General features: G+C 52.2%; 1 protein-coding gene across 1 annotated transcript; it reads left to right on the forward strand.

Moving 5' to 3' along the window:
• Positions 1 to 3,278: 3,278 nt before the first annotated feature.
• Positions 3,279 to 19,681, forward strand: FTCD (formimidoyltransferase cyclodeaminase). Its single transcript, XM_008055541.1, has 14 exons — positions 3,279 to 3,356; positions 4,293 to 4,476; positions 5,831 to 5,959; positions 6,827 to 6,915; positions 7,065 to 7,244; positions 8,971 to 9,108; positions 9,194 to 9,325; positions 13,947 to 14,008; positions 14,403 to 14,532; positions 15,253 to 15,414; positions 17,960 to 18,003; positions 18,245 to 18,383; positions 19,338 to 19,433; positions 19,594 to 19,681. Exons 1-14 carry the CDS (start codon positions 3,303 to 3,305, stop codon positions 19,678 to 19,680), a joined length of 1,626 nt encoding a protein of 541 aa, XP_008053732.1. The 5' UTR covers positions 3,279 to 3,302; the 3' UTR covers position 19,681.
• The last annotated feature ends 1,879 nt before the right edge of the window (positions 19,682 to 21,560 follow it).

The following is a 21,560-nucleotide window of genomic DNA, read 5'->3' on the forward strand; positions in this document are numbered from 1 at the left end:
TGCTGACAAGTGGATGAGCCATGGGACACCCAGGAGACCATGACGGGGGGAAATCCCTCAGAATCCTTCCTAGGCAGGGGAGCTGGAGAATCAGCCCATCAATTCCAGTCCCCCAGGGGCTACCTCCCTGCACCAGCCACACCTATGGCCAGAGCCAGCCTCAGGCAGCAAGAGGGTGGAGCCCTCATTGAATCGATGTGGGCTGGGGGCTGAAGGGATGCCCAGTCCCAAAGCTCTGGAGTGATATGGCATTCAGATTCAAGAGGACACAACCATGCTGCACAGGTGACCACTCCCAGTCTGGTCCCTGAACTGGTCTCTGAGCACTAGGCAGCACCCATGATGGGGAGGGGGCAGTTCAGAGCCAGGTTGGTGCATTGGGACCCCATGGCCAGTAGCTATTTTCCACTCTGATGACTTCTGCTGGGAGCAGGTGGGTGAGGCCCTGGGGAGGGGCCAGACTTCATCCCTGGCAGAGGGCAGGGTTTGCTGGTCCTTGGGAGATGCTCACTTGGTGCTGCCTGTTGGCCTTTGGGGCTAGAGAAGCCAGGCAGCAAGAATAACCACAGACCACATCCACATTGGGGCTGACACTGGAGCCAGACAAGGCACTCCAGACCCCAGGCCCAGGGCTGCAGCTGCATAGTCCAGTTCACAAGGGGTTCTGAGGCCACTTCCCCTCAGTGCTGGCTAGTCGATGCAGTCAGCAAACCTGGAGTGGAAAGGGCATAATGAAATGTATAGGATCTGTTTTAATCAGGGATGGCAGGTTGACAACCTTGAAGTGAGGGTGTGTTACTCACAGGCCCTAGAGTAGGGGCAGCATCCTGGTCCTGGGCACGTGTTCTCCCTATCCATGGATGAGAGGGCAGTGAGATTAGGGAGATGACATCTGCCTGCTTGGATGGAGGCGAGCACAGGCCAGGCCTGGTGTCCTGGCTGCAACCCACATCTAAGGGGCAGGGGAGCTGTGCCCACTTGCCTGAGGACCAAGTGCAGTGTGGACTATTTGGGATTCTTCTGCATGAGAGATCAGTCTCTCCTTTATCTTTATTTATTTATTCAATCATTTATATATAGCCTCATGGATGTTTGTCTTATACTTTGGCTCATAAAAGTGCTCCAGGCTCATCATGTGTGTGTCCTGCCTGGTCCTGGAGTCAGGAGCCTAGGGTCCTGTTACTGGAGAAGGTTAGTGGAAACCTGGATCTGGGCACTACTGAAATCCTTTTTCCTCTAAATGGGTTGCCCTAGGGTCCCCTATTCAGGAGCTATTTAGAGCACCTACCAAAGTTTCCAAAGTCTCAGAACTACCCCTGCTCCTGCTTCATGTTCCCAGCCGGCCAAACCTGGCCAGCTCTGTGGGAAGTGTTACACGGCTTCTGCCAGAGGGCCTGCTTTGCATTCCTTTCACCTGACAGGTGACTTTGCTGGATCCCACAGACAGGATCAGGTTGGCATTGGTACCATCCTGGAATTTGGCTATGAGTGGATGGTTTTGGTCACTCTGCTATGGTAGAGGATGAAGATGCTAGAACTTCTAGCCAGTCCAGGATGGGGGCTCTGGGCTCTCACAAATGGCATGTTCTGCATACCCTAGCACCCAGGGATCCTGGATTAGTTGGTTCTGGCTGCCTGACAGAGGACCAGACTGTGCAGCTTAAACCAGACATGTGTTCTTTCACCATCCTGGTGGCTGGAAGCCTGAAAGTAAAGTGTCAGCAGATTCCATTTTAAGGCCTCTCTCCCTGTCATGCAGGCAGCACCTTCTTCTTGCTCCTCATGTGGCCTTTTCTCCATGTGTGTGCACCCCGGAGTCTCTTCCTCTTATGAGGACACCTGTCACACTGGATCAGAGCCTTCCACTAATCTCACTTTACCTTAATGATCTCTGTAAAGGTCCTGTCTCTAAATATAGTCACATTCTGAAGCACTGGGGGTTAAGACTTCAGCATATGATTTTTGGGGGAAAGCAGATCAGCCCACCACAGAGTCCATCCTCCCTCCCAGCCTCCAGACATGGAGCCCTGGCTGGGAGACTCTGTGTGCCCCTAGCCTCTGAGGGTATCTGGGCTCACCTGGCCCCTCCCTTGTCTCAGTCTGAGCTACAGGAGGTGGAGTTCTAGAGACCTACCTGGCTGGAGGTTCCATTAAGAACTTAAAGTAGGCAACAGTGGAATGTTGAGACAGGAGTCAGCCTTGCTGAGCATGACCCTGTTGCCATTGACCTTCCTGGGAGCCCCCAGCTTTGGGAAACAGCAGCTAGGAGAACTGGGACCTCTTTCACCTGCTGACCCTGCCAGCAGCACACGTGCATGCTCACACCAGTATCCACACACAGACACTGACATTAATATTCACACACACACACACACACTCACACACTCATGCACCTAACATCCACACATGCATATGCTCACAGCAGTATCTACACACAAACACTAACATTAATATCCTACATACACACTCATGTCCCTAATGTCCATACATTCACATGCTCATACCAGCATCCACACACAGACGCTAGCATTAATATCCACACTCAAAGCTCATACCAACATCCACACACAAGCACTCACACTAGCATCCATGCATAAACACTAATATTAGCAACTGTACACACGTGCTTACACCAGCATCCACACATGCACATGCTCATGCGCATAATGTCCACACGTGCACATGCTCACAACGGCATCCACAGGTACACTCACACACACACACACCAATGCACAGACTCATGTACAAGATCTCAGTCACACACATGCACACACTGCCCTTCTGCCTGTTTGTACTAAGCTCTGCTTGATGCCTGGCTCCATGGTGAGACCTCATGCATGACCTCTTGCCCTCCACAGCTCTGAGACCTGGGCTCCTCTGTGAAGAAACAGTGGCCCTGAGGGTCACCTGGAGGGCCACCCAGAGGACAACACAGGGTCCCCCAGAAGTCATCCACAGGTTCACCAGGTTGCCCTGGACACATCTGGGATTCAAACCTGGCCTGGACTTTACCCCCAGGGCCTCCAGGGTCCTCAACATGCACCTCCACCTGGTCCTACATTTCTCCTGGGGGCCCACCCTCAGCTAGGTGGGGCTGTCCCTCCTGTCCACAGTTCGGGTCTGCTCTGCACAGCCTGTGTTTGCCCAGGGCTCATGGCCGCAGTGCCCCTGGCTGTGACTCCTGGTTAATGAAAAGCTGGTGGGGGTGCTGCTGTGTATAAAGGCTTCAGCGGCGCCTGGAGAGCACCATCCACATACCTCTGTCTGTTCTGAGAGAGGCACGTCTGGACCCAGGTGCAGCCATGTTCCAGCTAGTGGAGTGTGTCCCCAACTTCTCAGAGGGGAACAACCAAGAGGTGAGGCACCCACGGAGCTGGTCAAGGGTCCACCAGCAGGGCAGCTTGAGGGACTCAGGCCAGGCCAAAGAAAGGGGAATTGCTTGGGGTGGGAGGTCTATCCCCTTGGAATGGGCAGTGCCATGGCCAGCAGACTCCCCCACACAGGAGCCACTGCCCTGCGGTCCCGGGGAGTGACTAACAAGTGGGAGGAGGGTGCTGCCTAGGGCAGGAGTCTTTCAGAAGCTTCTGGGAATGCTTGGGTGGATCTCTTGGCCTCTATGGGCCTTGTTGCTCTCACCTGAAAACAGGGCCCCTCAGAGACTGACCCTAGGGGATGTTTGTGGGTCATATGAGGTCACCCACATGTGGCTTCCCACAGGATTGAGCCCTTATGCTGAAGCCTAATGAGGCAAGTGTTATCTTCATTCCTATCTAACCTAAAAGGAAACTGAGGCACAGAAGGGTTAGGCAAACCACTAAAGTCCGCAGGACAGGATTCGGGGCTAAACTCCTGCTGTTCTGCCTTGAATAAGGTTCTAGGTCCTTCAGACCCCTCCCCTATACTGGCTATCTGCCACTAACCTCCTGGCTTAGGGAGGTGGTAGGACCCTGACCCTCTGTGATCTGGGCCTGTTCTTACCTTCTCAGTGCTCTGACAGCTCCCTTTGGGCATCTGGCTGTCAGGAGCAGAAGCCTGGTCTTAGTTTCCTCTAGAGGCACTCCCTACTGCCTCTCCTTGCCAGGTCTGTTCTTGATCCTAAGTGACCATGGCGTCTGATAGCCTCAGGCAGGGTGTGATGGCTCCCTGGGACTGTTACTGGCTCTGGGGGATTCCCAGGTTGCTCAGCCCAACTCCTCAGACCACACTTGGGTGTGCGGTACAGCCACCTCCGAAACTCCTTTTCCCTCTTCCAAATGGGGACACTGAGGTGTGGGGCCGGCTCCTGTCCCCAGGTGATTGATGCCATCTCTCAAGCCATCGCACAGACCCCAGGCTGCATGCTGCTAGATGTGGACGCAGGTCCCTCTACTAACCGCACGGTCTACACCTTCGTGGGGCAGCCAGAGTGCGTGGTGGAGGGGGCCCTCAGCGCTGCCCGAGTGGCCTTCCGGCTCATTGACATGACCAGACACCAAGGTGAGGGTGGTCTGGGCTCCAAGGGCCTCCAGGCGTTATGCCTAAGCTTCGGAGTATCCAGGCTGAGCCCTGTCCCAGGAGAGGAGACGGGCCTAGGCTAGGACTTGGGTGTGGAGTCTAGTGGGACTGCCTCTGACTCTCCTTGGGGGATCCCAGAATATGAGGGATTGCTACCCCACCTGGCTGCAGGCTAGGTGGGAGAAACTGGATGGGCCTCTCGAAGGTATGTGGCTCCCTTCACCCACCAGTTGGGGTTCCTGAGGGTGTTGCCTTACTGTAGCCTCCAGTCTGTCTCTGAGTAGGTTCTGGAGAGAGCAGGGGTCACCAGAAGCTATCTTGTCAACAGCACACAAGCCAAAAGTCATAGCTGAGCAGAGAGGGTCAAAGGTTGCTGGGCACACACAGGATTGGTCAAAAGGCCAGGGTCTCAGGCTACTTTCAATGGTGGGGGGTTCCAGGGGGGACACATAAAGGGATTCACAAGTAGGTCGGGCGCGATGGCTCAAGCCTGTAATCCCAGCATTTGGGAGGCCAAGGCAAGAGGATTTCTTGAGTTCAGGGGTTCGAGATCAGCCTGGGCAACTTGGTGGGACCTCGTCTCTACAATTAAAAAAAAAAAGCTGGGCATGGTAGTGCACGCCTCTAGTTCCAGCTACTTGGAAGGCTGAGGTGGAAGGGTCACCTGAGCCCAGCAGGTTGAGGCTGTGGTGGCCATAAGCTTGCCACTGCACTCCAGCCTGGGCAACAGTGTGAGACTCTGACTCACAAAAAAAAAAGACACTCATTTCAACATGGTTGGCCTGGGCTTTGGGGACGAAGGTGGACCTGGAGGTGAAAGGCTTATCAACCCAGGGTGGGCTCTGACTCACAGCTGCTCAGAGTACTTTGTAGATGCATCTGGACTCCTGCTCTGGGGTAGAGGGTTGGGTGACCAGAACTTAGCCCTAACCAGTCACTTCCAGCCTAGCCAGGCCCCCTGAGAACTGAGCTTGGCATTGCAGAGCCTTAGAAAGTTATTTTTGTGACTATTAGGACAGGGAGAGGCTTATCCCAGAGATGCAAACTCCTCAGGCCTGCTGGCTCTCCTGGAGTCTGAGAGGCCTCCTCTAAGCTGACCAGGAGGGCAGTCCATGGATGTCTATAGTTGACCACCCAGGAGGAACTGGAGCTGCTGCTGGGATTGAGGGATGCTCAGGGCCAGCCGCTTCCCTATGGTCAGTGTGGGCAACTGGGTGTGTGGATCCGGGGACTATTCAAAATAGGGCCAGGGAGGATTGAGGGTCTGTGTGAATCCCATGGAGCTCCCACCACTCCACTCTCCAGCCTCCTGCCTCAGCCTCCTGTCTCCCTGCAGGGGAGCACCCTCGCATGGGGGCCCTGGATGTCTGCCCCTTCATCCCTGTGAGGGGTGTCAGCATGGACGAGTGTGTGCTCTGTGCCCAGGCCTTTGGCCAGCGGCTGGCAGAGGAGCTGGACGTGCCAGGTGAGTGCCCCAGAGTGGCCCATCTCCAGTGTGGCTGCCCCTGTGTCATCAGCGGTTTCCTGGTCCCTGGCACATTTCCGCCCCCCACAGTTCTCTGCCCTTGATTCTTCCTACAAGGGCATGCCAGGTTCTCTGCCCTTGATTCTTCCTACAAGGGCAGAGTGTTACAAAAACTACCATGAGTGAACTAACACACAGGTGTCCAGCTTCTTCAGTGATGAAACAAATGCAAATAGAAGCCGCACAATGGGCAACCCTTCAGGTCCCCTCCTACTGTGGGAGCTTTTCTGTCCTCTCAATACATCCTGCTTTCATAAAAACAAAAAAAGAAAGAAACCACACAGTGCAGCCAGCTTGCCAGCAGTGCAGGTTGCCGGGACCCTGAATAGTCCAGCAGGACAAACCGAGAGCCTTAAAAATCCATATCTTCTCAAGTAGAATAGTTTCACTATAGGGAATTAACCCAATCAAGACAAATGGAGACAAATTGGGACACAATGCTTATCCCTCAGTGGAGGACAGTGGATCTGTATAGAGCAAGTTCCCCCACACTCCCCACCGGCAGGAAATACAACCATGTGGCGCAGTCTACAGTGCGAGGTGGGGATATACAGGTGTTGGGGATTTGTGGAGAGTTTTGCTTTTTCAAGGACATCTGAGCAGGGCAGGAGGGTACAGGCTCATGCTAAGGGTCCATTAGGGACAACCCACCTCGGTCTGAGGCAGGAAGAAGGGGTATACCCCTGGGAGAGGACACGGGGGAGACTGTCCCAGGTTTAAACTGGTGGGAGCCACCTGCCTGGGTCCTCCAAGAACTGGAGGGGAGTTACTCTCCTCCACGGAGGCCTGACTCGTGTCTCCCTGCAGTGTACCTGTATGGTGAAGCAGCACGGACAGCCAGTCGTCGGGCCCTGCCGGCCATCCGGGCTGGGGAGTACGAGGCCCTCCCTGAGAAGGTGCCCCACCATGGTGCAGGGTCTAGGGAGGGGGTGGATCTGCCACTTTCTCTTACTGGGGTGGATGGGTCTGGGCCGCTCCTCCTTGGGACCCCACGGGGCTGCTCCTCTTGGGGGACAGTCTCACTCCAGGGTGAATTTCCCCACAGCTCAAGCAGGCCGAGTGGGCACCTGACTTTGGCCCCAGCACCTTCGTCCCTAGCTGGGGGGCAACTACCACGGGGGCACGGAAGTTCCTCATCGCGTTCAACATCAACCTGCTCAGCACCAAGGAACAGGCCCACCGCATCGCCCTGAACCTGCGTGAGCAGGGCCGCGGGAAGGACCAGGTGAGTAGAGCAGGGCTACATAAAGCCCCAAAGTTCTCCTTGAGAGAGGATCAGAGGGAAGATTCTCCAGGGAAAATTCAGTACAAGACTTGGTCACCAGCCCAGCCTCAAAGTCTGTACTGAGCAGGATGGGCAGGGTCGGGATTTGAGTGTTTGAGGTTGGAACACTTGTTTTATTTTTATTTTATTTTATTTTATTTTTGAGTTGGAGTCTCACTCTGTCGCCCCGACTGGAGTGCAGTGGCACACTCCCGGCCACCGCAGCCTCGACCTGCTGGGCTCCGGCCATCCTTCCGCCTCAGCCTTCCAAGTAGTCGGAACTACAGGCACGCACTACCATGTCCAACTAATTTTTGATTTATTGTAGAGATGAAGACTCGCCAAGTTGCCTGGGCGGGTCTTGAACCTGCGGGCTCAGGCAATTCACTCACCTCGGCCTCCCAAAGTGCTGGGATTACAGACTGAGCCACCGAGCCCGGCCAGAACACTTGCTTTAAAGGGGTTTTCCACGAAGGAGCCAGGATTCCTATAGTTAAAATATTATGATATTTCTATACTGATAGAAACAGCTGCTTCCTGAGTCCCAGGTGCCACACATACTCCAACATACCTCCAGATGGTGCAGGTTCTGCCAGATGCCCCTACAAACTTTCTTTAAAAATTTTCTTTTTTTAAAAGATGTGGGGCACAATTCAGCATTAGGTATAAAATGTTCATTATGCAGGTACCTTGTTGATGAGGTGTGCCCCTCCCTCCCCTAGCAGTTTCCCTCAACTGTCAATCCCCCCTCCTCCCCTGGCAGTTTCCTACTACTGCCAATCCTCCTTACAAACTTTTGGATGCCCTGGGTACCCCAGGTGCCCATAAGCACCCCAGGTGTCCCCCACGTACCCCCAGGTGTCTCAGGTACTCCCCCCCAAGTATCCCCAGGTGCCCCCAGGTACCTCCAAGTGTCATGCCCCCAGGTGCCTCAGGTACCCTTAAGTATCCCAGGTGCTCCAGGGCCCCCCAGGTGCTCTCAGGTACTCCAGGTGCCCCTCAAGTCTGGTTCCTGGCCCGAGCAGCACTCTTGCACAGATGCCGAAGACACCTGGTAGAAGAGGTGGCAGGACCTCCTACCCATCTCTCCCTGTCCCTGGAATCCAGGGTCCTGCCAGGCAGCTGAGGCCTTGGGGGCCCAACTTCTTGGCCTCCTACCTTGCATATCAGTTGTCCATAAGTACAACACAAAAGCATGGGACCCCCACCTCCTTCCTCCTGTCCCAGCTGAAGACAGAAGTCACAGTCCCTCCCCACGTGGACTCAGTTACCTGGGAGAGCCAGGACTGGGGAGCATCTGCTAGGCAAGCAGGTGGGATGGGAGGATGGGGAAGGGGGATCATGGGACCCCAGCAGGCCACACTCTTCAGTGTCCTCGAGACCTCTAGGGCAGGGCTGGCAAGGGGCAGGGCCTGGTCTGAGCTTGGGGCCTTTGAGAGGTGGGCATCTGGCATCTGACCTTCTAGTCCTCAGTTTCCCTATGGTAGGTGGGGCCAGCTCAGCTGAGAGAAAGAGGGAGGAAGGAGAAAAGCCACAGTGTCCATCGGAGCTGAGGTATGGACTCTGCATACTGCTTCCGTCCACCTTGGCTGCCTTTTCCAGCCTCCTCATCAGGCGCCTGAGAGGCTGGGCAGGGCTGGCAGAGGAACCTTCTTAGCTCAGGCTGGGACACGCTTCTCCTTGGCAGCCAGGACGCCTCAAGAAGGTTCAGGGCATCGGCTGGTACCTGGATGAGAAGAACCTGGCCCAGGTGTCCACGAACCTCCTGGACTTCGATGTCACGGCACTGCACACAGTCTATGAGGAGACCTGCAGAGAGGCACGGGTGAGCAGGGCAGGATGCGGGGCTCCATCCCCTAGACAGGGCAAGCCCACCCTCCCCACGTGCTGACCCGTTTGTGCCCCTACAGGAGCTGAGCCTCCCAGTGGTGGGCTCACAACTGGTGGGCCTGGTGCCTCTGAAGGCCCTGCTGGACACAGCTGACTTCTATTGTGACAAGGAGAACCTCTTCATCCTGGAGGAAGAGCACCGGATCAGACTGGTGGGCCAGGCTCCCTGGGGAGCAGTTGGGACAAAGAAAGGAGGGGGGTGGGAACAGGAGGGTCTCAGGCAGTGAGCAGTTCTCAGATGCTCACACTCCAGCCTGGACCCCAGCTATAGAGCCAGCAACCTCCTCCTCCTTTTTTCCCATTTCCTTTGTTTCACTAGTTTTTGTTTAGAAGATGAGATTTTCATTTTCACTTTGGCGACCCTACTGAGGTTTTCTTTGTGACCTGTACTTTATTTGAGTCTTGTATAAATCCCACTAAGAAGATAGCATGCCTTCTGCCAACTCTCCTCTCCTGAACTGGTTGTGTTCCAGGGAGGGTCATGAGTCTCCCCGCAGCCCCTCTGTTGGACTCTCTGCACCCCTGGAGCAGACAGTTATGGTTCATATGCATCTAAGACACATTTAGATGGCACTTAGATCCTCGTCCACAGACTGTTTTTTTTAGACAGTGGTTCTGTGTATCCCGCTAATGCCTGTGCCTCACGCATCCAGGTCTGGGTTCCTGTCAGGCCCCAGGCTCCTGCTCAGGGCATGGCAGAGTTTGCAGAGGTGTCCACCATCCTTTATCTTTCCACTCGGTGTCTTACTGCATCACTTTATTTTAGGTGTGTTTCTCACAGTAAGCACAGGATTGGATTTTTGGGGGAAGCTTTTGTCTTCTGATAATTGAGTTTATTCTGTTTGTATTTACTAATTTAGTAGATACCTGGGGACTTACTTCTTTCCCCCTATTTTTGGGTCTGTAGGGACATTTGGGTATAGTTTCTTTCTGGTTATATGGGAGGGGTAGAAGATACTTTTAGGTGTTTTGGTCATTACCTTTGTAGCTTGACATACTTTTCTGTTTTTGATATCAATTTTAGAGTGCCTGCTACCAAAATGAGAAAATCAGTACATGCTGTATTCATTCCCATCTTTTCTTCCTTCTGTGTATCCTGATCTTTAAAAGTTATAATATTTTTATGGGAGAGGTTCTTTTGGTGGTTAGACTTTTAAGTTTAAATAATATACTTACTCTTTTAGCTCTTGCCTTATCAACATCACACAATATCTATTGGTTCCAGGTGAAGAAAGACAAGAAATCAGTGCATTTGCATTTGAGCAGCCGTCTCTGCTCCTGATTTAAATTGCTGTGTTGTTATTTTTATATTATCAAGTTTATAGCATTAACCTCCTGTCGTTATATCCACATATATTAAGCATGTTAAATACCCACACACACTCAACCTTAGCTATATATGTGAGATCAGTATGTGTGTCTGTTCCTTCAGGCTAACCTTGTTACCCATCTGTTTGTTGGCTGGATTTTATGATCAAGAAGATTTTTTTCTTTTTGAGACAAGCTGTCACCTAGGTTGGCATACAGTGGCATCATCATAGCTCACTGCAGCCTCCTGGGCTCAAGTGATCCTCCTACCTCAACCTCCAGAGTAGGTAGGACTACAGGCATGTGACACCACGCCTAGCTAATTTTTTTTAGATGGGAAAGCAGAATTTATTGGGAGAACAGAAAAGCTCCCAGAGTAGGAGGGGAGGGGACCCGAGGGAGTTGCTGGGCTATTTAAAAAATTTTTTTGTAGTGATGGGATTTTGCTGTGTTGCCCAGGCTGGTCTTGAACTCTTGGGCTCAAGTGATCCTCCCGCCTTGGTCTTCCAAAGCACTGAGATTACAGGTGTGAGCTACCAGCCCAGCCTTACAAATAGATTTTAAAGAAAGACTCACAGGGCTTTATTCTGTGGGCTCTGATATGTTTGGGGATGTCTTTCTGTGACTTTATTCTTGTAAGACAGTTGGACAAAAAAACTTCAAGTCAACTGTTTTTGTCTGAAAACATTGCAAACATGTATGTTTATCATCTTCTGGAATTAGATGTCTCTATGAGAGGGCTGAGGTCAACCTAAGTTAGGCATCCCCCACCAGAGTGACTTGTTCTTTCTCTCTGATGCCTGGAGGATCCTTTTTCTTTTTGTAACTTTTTATTTTGTATAATTTCTTACAGAAAATGTATACGAATAGTACAAGGAACTGGCCTTCTATCCAGATTTACCAATTGTTTGCATTTTGCCCCACTTACTATATCACTCTCTGTGTATTCATTCATAATTATATTTTATTTACTAGACCATTTGAAAGTGGGTTGAAGACATTGTGCTCTTTTACCCATAGTTTAATCAGAGTGTATTCCTAAAGAACAAGGATATTATCTTACATAACCACAGTACAATTATCAAAATCAGGAAATTCAGCATTAATTCAATTCTAGTATCTAATAATCTTCAGACCATAATCAAATTGCATCAATGTCCCAATAATTTTCATCATAGCTATTCAGCCTCCAATCCACAATCCAGTTCACATAACACAGTGCACTGAGTTGACTTGTCTTTTGTCTCCTTTCTGGAACAGTTCCTCAGTTGTTCTTATTCTTCACTGACCTTCACATGCATTAAAAGTATAGGCTAGTTGTTTTGTAACATGTCCCTCAGTGGGGCCTGGTCTGATGTTGCTTGTGGCTAGATGTAGTCGTGCATTTTTGGCAGGAACAGCACAAGTGATTCTGTGTCCGCCTCAGAGTACCCAGCGTTGCCAGCTTGTCTCAGTGTGCTGACTTGGAGCGCCTGGTTAGGTAGTGTTCTCTCATCCGGGGCTATTCACTACAACATCACTGTTTTTACTTTTGTAATTGATAAATACTCTGTAGGAGGTACTTTAAGATGTTTAAGTATTTGATAGGTAGAAAAATACCTACTGAAATTCCTGCTATATGCTTTAGCAGTCAGTGACAATTTTCTCATTTTTATCCTTACTCTGTAAGAATAAGCTTTCATGTCTCCCACGTTTATTTATACCTTGTTAGCATGTTTGATGGCCTTTTCTATTTTCCAACATATATATATATGTATATATATATATATATATTTTTTTTTTTTTGAAGTTGGAGTTGGAGTCTCACTCTGTCACCCAGGCTGGAGTGCAGTGGCATACTCACGGCCACCCCAGCGTCAACCTGCTGGACTCCTGCGATCCTTCTACTTCAACCTTCCAAGTAGCCGGAACTACAGGCACACACTACCATGCCTGGCTGATATTTTTAATTTATTATAGAGACGAGGTCTCACCAAGTTGCCCAGGCTGGTCTCAAACCCACGGACTCAGGCAATCCATTCATCTCGGTCTCCCAAAGTGCTGGGATTACAGGCTGAGCCACTGAGCCTGACCTCCAACATTTTATATTCTTTATCTGAAAGTTCTTATGTCTGCAGTCTTTGCAGATCTGGGTTTTGCAAACTGTTTCTGCCTACTTTTTCTCATGGTGGCTTGCTTCTTCACGTGTTTTGTGATTTTTGATTGTGAGTGCACATTCTTTGGAATTTTATCTATGATAATTTTTGGATACCTGGACTTAAAGTTTTCTCCTTCAAAGAGGGCTTGTGTTAGGTGCTTGCAGACACTATTACAACAGGACCATCTGAAGCTAAGTTTTTTGCCTGGCACTTTGGAACTGCACAGGTAGCAAATTCTATCAGATGTGGCCCGTAGCCCCATCAGCATGGCCTGTGGTTAGAAATTCCCAGGAGAGATTTCTTTCTTTTCTTTTGCATTTTGTTCCATTTATTTCACCCAAAGGGAAGGCAGGGACTGGGAAATATCCCAACTATTTCCCTTGATGGGTTGGTGTGGGTGTTTTTTTTCTAATTCATCATTGGGGATGTCTCCTCTCAGGGGTCCCTACTCTTTGAAGGCCCGAGACCTCTTCCACTCAGGAAGGGTTGCTGAGGAGTCAGTTGTCTCCAGGGTGGACCCAACTTCAGGGTTAGCAGGCCCTCCTGGACTCACCTTTCTGATGATTTCTGGCCTTGAATGATTTCCTTTACTTTCTGCCAGCTTAGTCATGAATTTAAATTAATTTGTAAAATTCCATGTGTCTTTCTGAGGTCTTCTGTGCTAGGCAGGCCTTCTTGCATACTGATCTACAGTCTAACTCAGGAGTCCTCTACCTTCCAAGATGCTCTGGCTTGTGTCCCTCAGCAGTGCCTGTCACTGTTCTTTCTCCGTAGTAAGGGGAGGCATATAGCAAAAGTGCTCTGAATGGTTTCTGGCAGAATGAATTCTAGTCTTAAATGAGATTGTTAAAGCTTTATTTTATATTTAGGTAAAATTCACTTTTCTTTGATGAATCAAGGATGTTTCTAAACTTTGAGAACTTATTAGACCTTGACACTTGAAGAATTCAAATCTTGTCCAAAGAGGGGTTCCTGTCAGCAATGTCAACAATGGCTGAGTGAGGTGTGGTGTGTGGGAATGATGGGGAGCAGTGTGTTAAAGGATCATGAGCGGGCAACTCCTTTCTCTGGGCCTCAGCTTCCCCATGGGGTAGCTCAGGGTGTGTGGATATAGCCAGAGGTCTCTACAGTGCATTGACTCTGGGCTGGGTTCTGGAGGGAGTGTGTGCCAGCGTGACTGGCATTGCTCCCCACAAAAAGGCCAGACTTGCTCAGTGTAGGGGGTCCCTGTGAATGGAGGAGAAACTGCACATTCCCGCTTTCCCCAGCGTGGGCTTCCTTCCATAGAAGATGCCTGAGGCCAGCCTTTCCACCCTACTCTTTCCAGGTGGTGAACCGCCTGGGCCTGGATTCCCTGTCCCCCTTCAACCCCAAGGAACGAATCATCGAGTGAGTGAGCCTCTGCCCTGTCCCTAGCCTTCCCTGGGCCCCCCAGCCCTTCCCTGTCACGTGCCCCTCCCTCATGCCAGATTTACAGGGTGCAGAGGGTGGCCCCTGAGAAGAGTCCTGGCTCAGTCCTGCCTGTGCCCTGCTCGGTGCTTTCAGCAGGTGCCTTGTGCCAAGCCTGGGTCTGGGGGCTGGTGTGTAGGGGGCACACAGGCCTCTGCTCTATCCTCATGTGAGCTCCTGGGGGAGGTCACTCCATCCTGCTGCTGCTCTGCACATTATGGACAATTCCTAATTGTGGGTGAGGGCAGCTGTGGGCTCTGGCAGGACCCTGGGAAGGAGCAGCGCACAACCTAGAATCTCATTATCAACCAGTGAGCAACCCCCAATCCCACAGGTACTTGGTGCCCAACCGCAAGCCTGAGCAGAGCCTGGTCAACAAGTCCCTGAGCACCTTCATCGGCAAGGTGGGCGCCCGGACGGCAGCCCCTGGGGGAGGCTCGGTGGCTGCTGCTGCTGCGGCCATGGTGAGTGCAGGCCTGGGGAGGAGCGTGAGGGAACCAACTGCTCCAGAACCCCATGTACGGGACCCACTGCTGGGACCCCATGTGCAGGATGCTTTGCTCCAGGAACCCCATGTGTGGGGTACCCCACTGCACCCAGACACCATGTGTGAGATTCCACTGTGCCTGGACCCTGTGTGCAGGACCCTACTGCTCTGGGAACCCCATATACAGGATCCAATTGCGTCAGGACTCTACAGCACTGGGACCCTATGTGTGGGACTGCACTGTGCCAGAATCCCATGTGCAGGACCCTGCGGTGCTGGGACCTCACTGCACCGGGACCCCACAGTGCTGGGAATCCATGTGCGGGATCCCACTATACCAGGACCACTATGTGTGAGACCCCACTGTGCTGGGATCCCATTGCTCCCAGATCCCTTTGTGCCAGGAATCCCACTGTGCTGGGAACCACATGTGGCAGGATTCCACTGTGCTGGAATACTTTTGCTCCCAGACCTCACTGTGCCAGAAACCCCACTGTACTGGGAACCCCATGTGTGGGACTCCACTGCTGGACCCCACTGCACTGGGACCCCATGTACAGGACCTTATGTGAGGGACTTCCTTGCGGGAGGATGCCAGATGAGTTCTCTCCATTGTTGCCTGGAGTCAGTATCCAGGCAGCTTGAGCGTCCTGCGTGGGGCCCCTGTGGCCCCGGCTTCAGCTGGCCTCTTGCCCAGGGTGCGGCGCTGGCCTCCATGGTGGGCCTGATGACCTATGGGCGGCGCCAGTTCGAGCACCTTGATGAGACCATGCGGCGCCTGATCCCACCCTTCCACACCGCTGCAGCCCGGCTCACTGCGCTGGTGGATGCAGACGCCGAGGCCTTTGCTGCCTACCTGGTGAGTGCAGGGACCACTATGAGGGTTCGCTCACCACCCACTGCCTACGACCCTCGACTTGCAGGCCTAATTCTGCGGGACTGAACCCCTCTCGGCCTGAGCCAGAAGTGGGGGAAGGGTTACAGCAGGCAGGAGTCACTAGCTTGGAGACTGCTTCCAGCTGGAGACCAGGAATAGCTGAAGAGGGGGTGCAGGGGGCGCAATTGTCTGGTGGCTATTTAGGCCCCGGGGCAGTCAGCCCAGATTGCATCCCCTCCAAGCAAGGTTTGAGGGTTTGGACCACTGGTGACCCCACACTCTGAGGCTATGGCCGAGTTGTGGGGTGGGAGGGAGAGAATAGGCACCTTCTAGCAGCTGGGAAGCCCAGGCGAGCGTCTCCAGCCTCTGGTGTGCAGGGACCCAGACTTAGAGACTTGGAGGAAGAAGTCCCTGAAGAAGCCACCCATCTGAGGAAAGGAGGCTAACAGACATCTTAAAAGAAGAAAAGCTGGTGATTAAGTTCAGATTAGATAAGAATTCCACCCATAAAACAAAATGGAAAACACCATTTAAAAAAATAACACCCATGTGTGGCAGGTTAGCTCTCAGGGTGTGCACACAGGAGAGTCTGAGTGTCAGAAACCAGGACAGGAATCAGAGAGCCTGCAGGAAGGGCCGAGATGTCAGGACAAGGGCAGGAAGCTCATCTGGTGTCCAAGAACCTTTCCCACACAGGAGAGGATGGAAAGAAGGGTAGAAATGAGAGAGAGGGTGAATGAGAACACTAACGGGTATGGGAGGGCCCCCAGACTCCAAAGCACGGGTAAGAAGACCTCACCAGTGCCTGCCGTTGCATAGATCTGGAGCTCCACAGACCTGGACCTGAGGCTTCAGGGACAGAGGCTGCCTCCCCTGCAAGCCTGGGTGAGAAGGATCTTTGTGGCCTGTGCCCTGAAATGAATGCTGAATCCACCCGAAGGATAGAAACTAATAGGGCCTGGCCCAAATAATCTGTGGTATCCAAGGAGGCAACCATCTGAAACAGACCCTCCTCTTCTGTTTGGAGGGTGGCATACATACTGATCACCTTTTCTCAGTCATGTTTTAACATTGTAAATTTCATTTACTTACTTTTCTAAAAAATGTGTTCAGGTCTCTGTCACCTAGGCTGAAGTATAGTGGCACGATCATGGCTCACAGCAGCCTGTACCTTCTGGGTTCAGGCAATCCTGCCTCAGTCTCTGGAGTAGTTGAGACAACAGGCATGTACCACCGTGCTCGGATTATTTTTTTATATTTTGTGGAGACAAGGTCTCACTATGTTGCCCATGCTGGTCTGAAACTCCTGGCCTCAAGCAACCCTCCCACCATGGCCTCCCAAAGTTCTAGGACTATAGATGTGAGCCACTGTGCCGGTCCTCCTTTCTAGACTTTTATAGTCTGATGAACTTTAGACACAGAAGGCATGTAAAGAGAAACATCAGTTTAAATAGAAACATTAAAAATGTAGGGACAACCCTCAATTTAGAAATTAGAAGAAATAAGATGAATAATTAGAGGGCAAGTGGAGAGAAGTACATAAACAAAAATTTAATCAAAAGTCAGGAAACAAAAATAAGCAGCAAAGATGTATGGTTTAGGGAAAACAAAGTAAAATAAAATGGTGAGACTGAGAGTCAAGTATCAGTGGTTTCACACACACACATCTGAGTGGGACAAACACTGAACTGGTTTTAATCCTTTTGCTAACAAGAAGGTAGACTTTTGATAAAACAAAAAAACAAGAAAACATCCTTATCTTGTACCAAGCACATAAGTAATTTCTAGATGTAATAAAAAGCTAGTTATGCCCCCCAAACCCCAAAACAAACCTCACAATACATTACAAAAGCAAAAGTAATACAGCAGGGTGTGAAGTCACAAGCCACATGTGTGACCACTTGGGAAAAGGCTGAAGCCTGTGGCAGGGGCGGGGATGGGAAGGATGCTGTGGTAGGGAGGACACTGGGACTTTGCAGCTCGCTCTCTGTCCTTCTGCACAGTCTGAATTTCCTATGCCCAGACCTGGGGTTGGTACAGCTGCTTGTGTTATTTTAAGACTATGTTGGTGCTGGAGGAACCTGGCACTGTGGGAGGATGCTGGCCCAGAGCTACTCCTGCCCTGTTGTAAGGGCTCAGGGTCCTCCTAGACCCTCTGTCTCCTTATCTGGAAACAAGGGCCCTGGGATACTGCTTACCCCTCTTCTCCAAACACACCCTCCTAGGTCTCTGGCTACCTGCTGTGCTCACCCCCCCACTGAAACTGAAGCCACAGACCCAAAACAAACTCCATTCCCAGAGAGCTCATCCCTGCTCTGTGCCTGCACCCATCAGCCCAGCAGCCCAAATGGGAAGCACTGACATGGGGACGGTGAATGGGTGTTACTGCCAGCCACCCCTTGCCCTTCCAGGGCCTCCTTTGTGGTCTGAGATGCAGCCTTGCTCACGGTCACTCGTGTGCGGTCAGAGAACAGGGCCACCCCCCTCTGCGTCACTCACCAAGTGGTTTTGTGTTTCCTTCTGGTAGGAAGCAATAAAGCTGCCCAGAAACACACCTGAGGAGAAGGACAGGTGAGAGCAGCCATAGCCGGGTGGCCCCATAGCCCCTCAGGACCCTGTGCTGGGGAATTGTTGGTGGGATATCTGGTGTCCAGGCACTGTGGTGGGACCCATTGACTTGCCCTGGTATGTGTCTGTGGTTCAAGGATGACTTTCCTGCTGTCATGCTTTGGTTCTGCCCAGTCAAGTGGTACAGGTGCCTGGCCTGACTGAAGGGTACCCCTCCCTGGGCTTTGACCATCCCCCCTTCCAGGCGAGTGACTGCCCTGCAAGAGGGGCTGAAGCGGGCAGTCTCTGTGCCCCTGGAACTGGCGGAGACGGTGACCTCGCTGTGGCCGGTGCTGCAGGAGCTGGCATTGTATGGGAACCTGACTTGTCGGTCCGACTTGCAGGTAGGGGCCCAGGCCCCCAGGGCTCCTGCTGCAGGGGAAGCAGAGGCTCAGGTTGGTGGAGAACATGGCTGTTGTGAGGCTGAGCCAGGCTGGAGACCTCACAGTACTTCACAGTGGCCTTGGCTTCCTCCAGCAGGGCCAGCTCGCCTAATCTGTCTCAAGGTCTTGTTCAGTGTTGTACTGCAGACAGGCAGAAACTCAGATGTGCCTACAGAGTCCACCCTGACCACACACTGCCTCTCCCAGTACCCCCTTGCTCACCCCACTCCCTTGTTCTAGAAAACACCTAAGGTAGCTGCCTGAAAATAGACAAACCATGCTGGCCCAGGCTGGAGGTCCCAGGTCCTGGAACGTCTGAGCAAGATGCAGGATGGAGCACGGACTCTGTGCTTCCTGCAGTGCCCTAAGATCCCACGTTTTGCAGGGTCTTTACAGGAAAGACACCTGCATTCAGTATCTGGTCTTGAGACCCCAGAGGAGTGCTTTTTCTGACCCAGGAAGTGGCCCTGGGTGGCAGGCAAGCTGTTAATTTGAAGACATAGAGCTGCTGATGGGCTTGGAAGGGCTGACTTTGCCTATAGAATGATGATCCTGGCTTCAAACATGTCAGAAAACAGCCGGTGCAGCCTCTCTCAAGCCTCTGAGGAGGCCAAGCCCTGCTCCTATGAAAGGAGGTTTCATTTTCTAACCTCAGTGATAGGAGAAATTCGAAATTGTGCTGAGGTTATTCCTGGAACCAGTTCCCCTCTGTGGACTGAGAGCAGGACTGCACAGGGTTCCTTGTGGTGAAGGATGAGGCCTGGGTCTCCCATCTTCAGGGGAGACGCTTGGGCCCAGTCAGTTTGCTCAACCTTGACTGATGAGGCACCGATGGGTCTGCACCCATCAGCCCAGCTGCTGGGCTGCTGGGCTGATGGGTTCTGTTGGCAAGCCCAGTCCCTGTTGACTTTGCAGGTGGCAGCCAAAGCCTTGGAGACGGGCGTGTTTGGAGCATATTTTAACGTACTCATCAACCTGAAGGATGTCACTGATGTTGCTTTTAAGGGCCAGGTAGGCGTTCAGGCTGTGGTTCGCTGACTTGGGGTGACTGTCCTACCAGCCATGGGCAGCTGGGCTGGAGGTTGCTGCCCGGCAGGTTTAGGGTACTGACTGGGAACCCTCCACACACTGTCCCACTCCCTCACCCCTCCACCCCCTATGTGCCTGTCAGGTCCACCAGCATGTCTCCAGTCTCCTGCAGGAAGCCAAGACCCAGGCTGCGCTGGTGCTGGAGCGCCTGGAGGCCCGGCAGGAGTGACACCTGAGAGGCCTTGCCAGTTCTACAGCCCCTGCAGCCCCTCCTGAGAGTGGGGGTGAGGCCATGACCTCAGGTCCCATGAGGCCTAGAGGATAGGGCAGGCAGTGGAGCCTGTCCCAGAATAAAGGTGCTGGCAGGATGGGTGTCCTCGTTGGTCCCATGTGACCTCCAGTAAAGTCTCACCACACTTGCATTGTGTACTTGTGGTTTTGGGGGCAGGGTTGAGGGCTAAACCAGGGCTCTCGGGCAGGGACAGGCCCTGTGGTCAGTGGGCTGTGGGAGGAATGAGGTCACAGTGTGGTCACAGTCTCCAGCACCAAAAACCACAGATTCGTGGGCACTGCCTGGAAGTTTTGGGGCCTGAACCGGTTCACAGGTGCTTTGAGGGTTTCAGTGTAGTTCACGGGAGCGCCATGGCCATTAATCACCAAAAAGGGGCTCCCCAAAAAGGGGCTCCCTGGGACAGAAACCCTGGAGGCAGTGTAAGGACTTTTGATGCCAGAATGAGCCCTTCACTGTAGGGAAATGCCCAGAGCAGCTCGTAGGCAGGTTTAGACAGTCTCCTGGGACTGTCCATCCTTCACCTCATCCATTCCGACACCTTCACAGGGGCTCCTCCCTCCTCAGCTACCCTGCTGTGGCAGCCTCCTGCCTTCAGGGAAGTTCTCCACTAAAAGGTAATTTTAAAAAATCACTGTACCCCCAAATCACTTCCTATGGACTATTACATGTAAAAAGTAAAATGTATGAGTGTACTTATTAGACAACAGTGTAGGACATTAAAAGAAAACAATATGGGGAGTACTGCCTTCTTAAGCCAGGCAGAAAACCCAGCTATCTTATAGAAAAGCTTTCACTATTTGAAATTTAAAACACTCATTTCTGGAAAAAGACATCATCACCCGAGGTAAATTACAAGGTAACTACTGGAAGAAAATAATGCCTAACATGTCTAGTGGGCAGAGTCACTGTTGCATGATAGCGAAAGCCCCTGCATATCAAAGCATGTGCACCAAGGAGAGAGCTGCCCAGCCTGCCCCTGTGGGACTAGGCAACTTGTGCATGGCAGTGGCAGGTGCCCCAACCCATAGGGCCACAGCCTGGGGTTTCCAGTGGAGGGTGGGGAAGTGATGGGGGGAGGTGTGAATGGGTTCTGGAGCATCTGCTCACCCAGGAAGGGACACTGGGAGCTGATGGGGAGGCCTCTGACCCACATTTGGACAGTGTCTTATTCATAGGAATAGCTCGTGTGTGTGCACATGTGTAAGCCTGTGAACATGCATACACACTCATGTGTGCATCTCTACATATGTATGCATGCACAATGCTTGTGTGCACCTGTGGTGCGTGTGTGTGTGTTTGTGTGTGTGTGTGAACAGCAGTTAGCTCTGAGCAGCAGGTGGGTTCTGGGGGATGTGGGTTCTAGTTCCATGTACCTTCATCTTGTATCCTCCAGTATGTTTTGACTTTGTAGCAAACAAACGCTTGAGCATTACTTTATAACACACACACACACACACACACACACACACACACACACACACACACTCAAGGGGCTTCCCTTGACCCTGCTGCATAAGCAGGGTGCTGGGGAAGCTCAGGACCCAGATGTTGGGACCCTCTCATTGTCTAGTCAGGTAATGAGGAAATGATATACCAGTTGCCACTGAACCCAGCCACAAGTGCCAACCTGATCCAGGATGCCCAGCCTACTGGGTCCTGCCCCCACCTGGGCATGTGCCTTGGTCCTCCAGATCAGCCACAGTGTTCTTGCATTATGGCTGGGGCTGGGACTCAGGGAGGTCACGTGGATCTGGAACCTGGCCCCCGGGTGTTCCGGGCTTGGTTGCCCCATAAGGCTTCCTGCTGTCTCCACCTTC

This window comes from Carlito syrichta, unplaced genomic scaffold (genome assembly GCF_000164805.1).
Source record: "Carlito syrichta isolate Samal-C Ts95f unplaced genomic scaffold, Tarsius_syrichta-2.0.1 Scaffold301878, whole genome shotgun sequence".
Taxonomy (NCBI): domain Eukaryota; kingdom Metazoa; phylum Chordata; class Mammalia; order Primates; family Tarsiidae; genus Carlito; species Carlito syrichta.